The 3746-nt window shown below is 47.5% G+C and overlaps 1 protein-coding gene across 1 annotated transcript in view; it reads right to left on the reverse strand.

The window, feature by feature from the left end:
- Window positions 1-3746, reverse strand: part of SEMA7A (semaphorin 7A (John Milton Hagen blood group)) — a 42663-nt gene that overhangs the window by 32057 nt on the left and 6860 nt on the right. The window contains exon 2 of the mRNA XM_015820969.1: window positions 481-660. Within this exon, the coding sequence (XP_015676455.1) occupies window positions 481-660 (180 nt within the window). The remainder of the gene's footprint in view (window positions 1-480; window positions 661-3746) is intronic.

Below are 3746 nucleotides of genomic sequence, written 5' to 3' on the forward strand. Positions count from 1 at the left end.
TCTCTTATTCTTTTCCTTCCTTCCTTCCTGGCCTTCCTTTTTCTTTCTTTCTCTCTCTCTCTCTTTCTTTTCCTTCCTTCCTTTTTCTTCTTTCTCTCTCTCTCTCTCATTATTTTCCTTCCTTCCTTTTTCTTCTTTCTTTCTTTCTTTCTTTCTTTCTTTCTTTCTTTCTTTCTTTCTTTCTTTCTTTCTTTCTTTCCTCTCTCTCTCTCTCTCTCTCTCTCTCTCTCATTCTTTTCCTTCCTTCCTTCCTTCCTTCCTTCCTTTCTTCCTTCCTTCCTTCTTTCCTTCCTTCCTTCCTTCCTTCAGCCGCCCATCTCGCCCGCGGATTCCTCCCCCTCCCCAAAGTTCCCCTCCCGAACCGAACAGGTGGGGGGGCGGCCTCGCAAGATGGGGGGGGTCGCCGCCTCCCCAGGAGCCCCGCGACCCCCTCCGCCCTCGCCCCCGCCAGCGCCCCGGAGACGCGCCCGCCCGGCTTACCCAGCGCCCCGGTCAGGATGCGGGGACTGGCTGCGTGAGGGACGGCGGCGCAGCGCAGCGCCGGCAGCACCAGCAGCAGCGCCCGCAGTCGGCGGGCGAGCGAGGCTGCGGTGCGGCGGCGCTCCGGAGGAGGGAACATGCTGAGCGTCTCTAACTTCGGGGGGCCCGTCTCGAACTTCGCTTTGGGAACCGGAGTGAACGCTGAAAGCGGTTATATGAGCTGGCCAATCCCCGGCGGGGGCGGGGCAAGGTGAAGAAAGCGGCGTGGGAAAGGGGGCGGAATGTGGAGTCTGGTATAGCTGCCTTAATCCGGTGTCTCTCTCTCTGTCTGTAGAGATTCTCAATCCTCCGGGTCCTGGGATTGTCCCCCCCAGATGCTTTTCCAAAAGGCAATTAGACTCCCCCCCCCCCGGAAACGTTTCACCTCTGGTCCCAGAAGCTTCTTCAGTTCTGCCAGATGTCAGAACTGGGGAGTATCTCTCTCTCTGGACGGTCCCACCCCTCCACCGCCCAGGCGTAGCTACAGATACCTCTATCTCTCTATCTCGATACCTACCTCACATAGGTATTCTTAAGGTGCTAGCTGTCAATAGGTAGGTTAGGTGGTTAGGCAGGCGGGCAGGCAGGCAGATGAAAGCTAGAGGGACAGGAGACAGATGAGAGAATAGAGAAAAGAGAAAAGAGAAAGAAAGAAAGAAAGAAAGAAAGAAAGAAAGAAAGAAAGAAAGAAAGAAAGAAAGAAAGAAAGAAAGAAAGAAGAAAGAGACAGACAGATGATAGATAGATAGATAGATAGATAGATAGATAGATGGATGGATGGATGGATGGATGGATGGATGGATGGATGGATGGATGGATGGAGGGAGGGAGGGAGGGAGGGAGACAGGCAGGCAGGCAGGCAGGCAGGCAGGCAGGCAGATTATAAGTAGAAAGATGATAGAAGCACACAAATACATACAGTGTATGTGTATATACAGTCTCTCTCTCTCTCCCTCTCTCTCTCATCTGCCTACCTACCTACCTTATCTTACCCATCTGTCTGTCTACCTACCTACTTGCCTGCCTGCCTGCCTATTTGTCTGTCTGTCTGTCCGTCCGTCTGTCTGTCTACCTATCTACCTGTCTGTTTACCTACCTATCTACCTATCTATCTACCTACCTACCTACCTACCTATCTATCTATCCTCAACTTACAAATACAAATTGGGACTAGAATTTCCATTGCTATGCATTAAGTGAATCCTGCCTGATTTTTTTTTTTACCACGGTTGCTAAGCAAATCAATGCAGTTGTTAAATGATTCGTGTGGTCGTTCAGCAAATCTGGCTTCCCCCATCACATGACCCCAGGACAGTGCAACGGTCCTCAGTGCACGCCAGTCGCCAAGCACCCAAAATCTGATCTTGTGACAATCAGGATGTTGTGAAGGCGTTCCCTCCAAGGAGTGGCTCTCAGTCATTTATGAAGCCCAATGACTTTTCAGCCAGCCCAATGCCTCATTTTCCATTTAAGCTGTATAATATGAATCATAAAAGGACATCAATAATTGCACACGGATTAACACCAAAACCGAGGAAGGCCGAGACTTCTGTAAATGTTTATGGGAAAAGAAGGGATGGAGAGGAAACGGAGCAGAAAAAGAATTAAAAGCCTTCCTGCTGGGGGCCAAAAATTGGGGAAATCAAATCATTGATCGATCCTAAAAGTTTAAATTGATCAGACAGATCCTAAAAGCTTAAGCTTAGGGGAGGAAGCAGGAATCTTCTTTTCAGGAGTTGTGATCTTGCACACCTATACAGCTTTTTAAATTCTTACCACGGGTGGGAGTTGGGGAAATAAGATGGCAAGAGGTAGCTTCCAGATCTTTTGTGCCACCATTTGCACAATACGTCACACCATTATTAAGGTCTGAAAAAAATTTTAATATGATGTTTTATTTTGAGAATTTTGGATTATGCTATATTGATTGTTTGGTGGTTTTATATCCTGTAAATATGGAAGTAAACTTGTTACTGTTGTTATACATTTTGATTATGTCTGGCCTTACAGCTGTAATAAACAGATTGATCGATTGATCTTGAAGGACATTTCTCGGCAGTTGCAACTAAGGAAATGGCCACACATTTATTCTATTTATTATTCATTCATTCATTCATTGCATTGTCGCCCATCTCTCCATCTCCTTGTCTCGGTGATGCCAGGAAATGTCCTTTTAGCAACCACCAGAAAGGCAGAAATATTTAATAACTCCGGGCGAGAAAGCATTCAGAGGCTTTTGCCACACGGGAAATCTTTCACCGCCGTTACTGTAATAGTTTTGGGTTTTGTAGTCCATAATAGCAGCAGCAGCAGCCGGTAAAAGCAGAGGGAAGGAGCAGAGGGAAGCTGGTTGAACAATTCAGACAACCGAAGCGTGTTGCAGAGGGAAAGAGAGCAGAGAACTAGCCGGGATCAAACCTGCCACTGCAGCGAAAATGAAAATGTTGGGAAGAAGAGAAATATGGACAGCAAAGGGTTCCTCCTTGGGGAAATGATTTAACAGCCGGGGGGGACTAGGGGGGTATCACCCCCAAAATTTCAGGGTTCATTTGCAACCCTCCCTTCAACGCATGGGAAAGCATTTGAACAAGAAGGTGAATTGAAAGAAGGGACATCTGGAAGGAGGGGCTGCATTCGATCGCACAAACGCATCGGTTCTTGCGAAAGGTGGAGCAAGCCGGTTTGGATAACAGAATAACAGCGTTGGAAGGGACTTTGGAGGTCATCTAATCCAGCCCCAGGCTCAAGCAGGAGACCCTTTACCATTTCAGACAAATGGGTGTCCAGTCTCCTCTTAAAAGTCTCCAGTGATGGAGCACCCACAACTTCTGAAGACACGTTGGTCTACTGGTTAATTGTTCTCACTGTTAGGAAATGTCTCTTTAGTTCCAGGTTGCTTCTCTCCTTGATTAGTTTCCATCTGTTGCCCTGTTCAGAAGGGCAAGCAAAAGTTTGCTATGAAAACTTCAGGAATACAGAATAACAGAGCTGAAAGGGACCCTGGAGGTCATCTAGTCCAATCCTCTGCTCAGGCAGGAAACCCCATACCATTTCGGACAAATGGCTGTCCAGTCTCTTTTTAAAAACTTTCAGTGTTGGAGCATTCACCGCTTCTGGAGGCAGGTTGTTCCACTGGTTAATTGTTCTCACTGTCAGGAAGTTTCTCCTTAGTTCCAGCTTCTCTCCTTGATTAGTTTCCATCTGTTGCTTCTTGTCCTGCCTTCAGG

This window comes from Protobothrops mucrosquamatus, unplaced genomic scaffold (genome assembly GCF_001527695.2).
Source record: "Protobothrops mucrosquamatus isolate PMUCROS unplaced genomic scaffold, P.Mucros_1.0 scaffold1225, whole genome shotgun sequence".
NCBI classification, from domain to species: Eukaryota; Metazoa; Chordata; class Lepidosauria; order Squamata; family Viperidae; genus Protobothrops; species Protobothrops mucrosquamatus.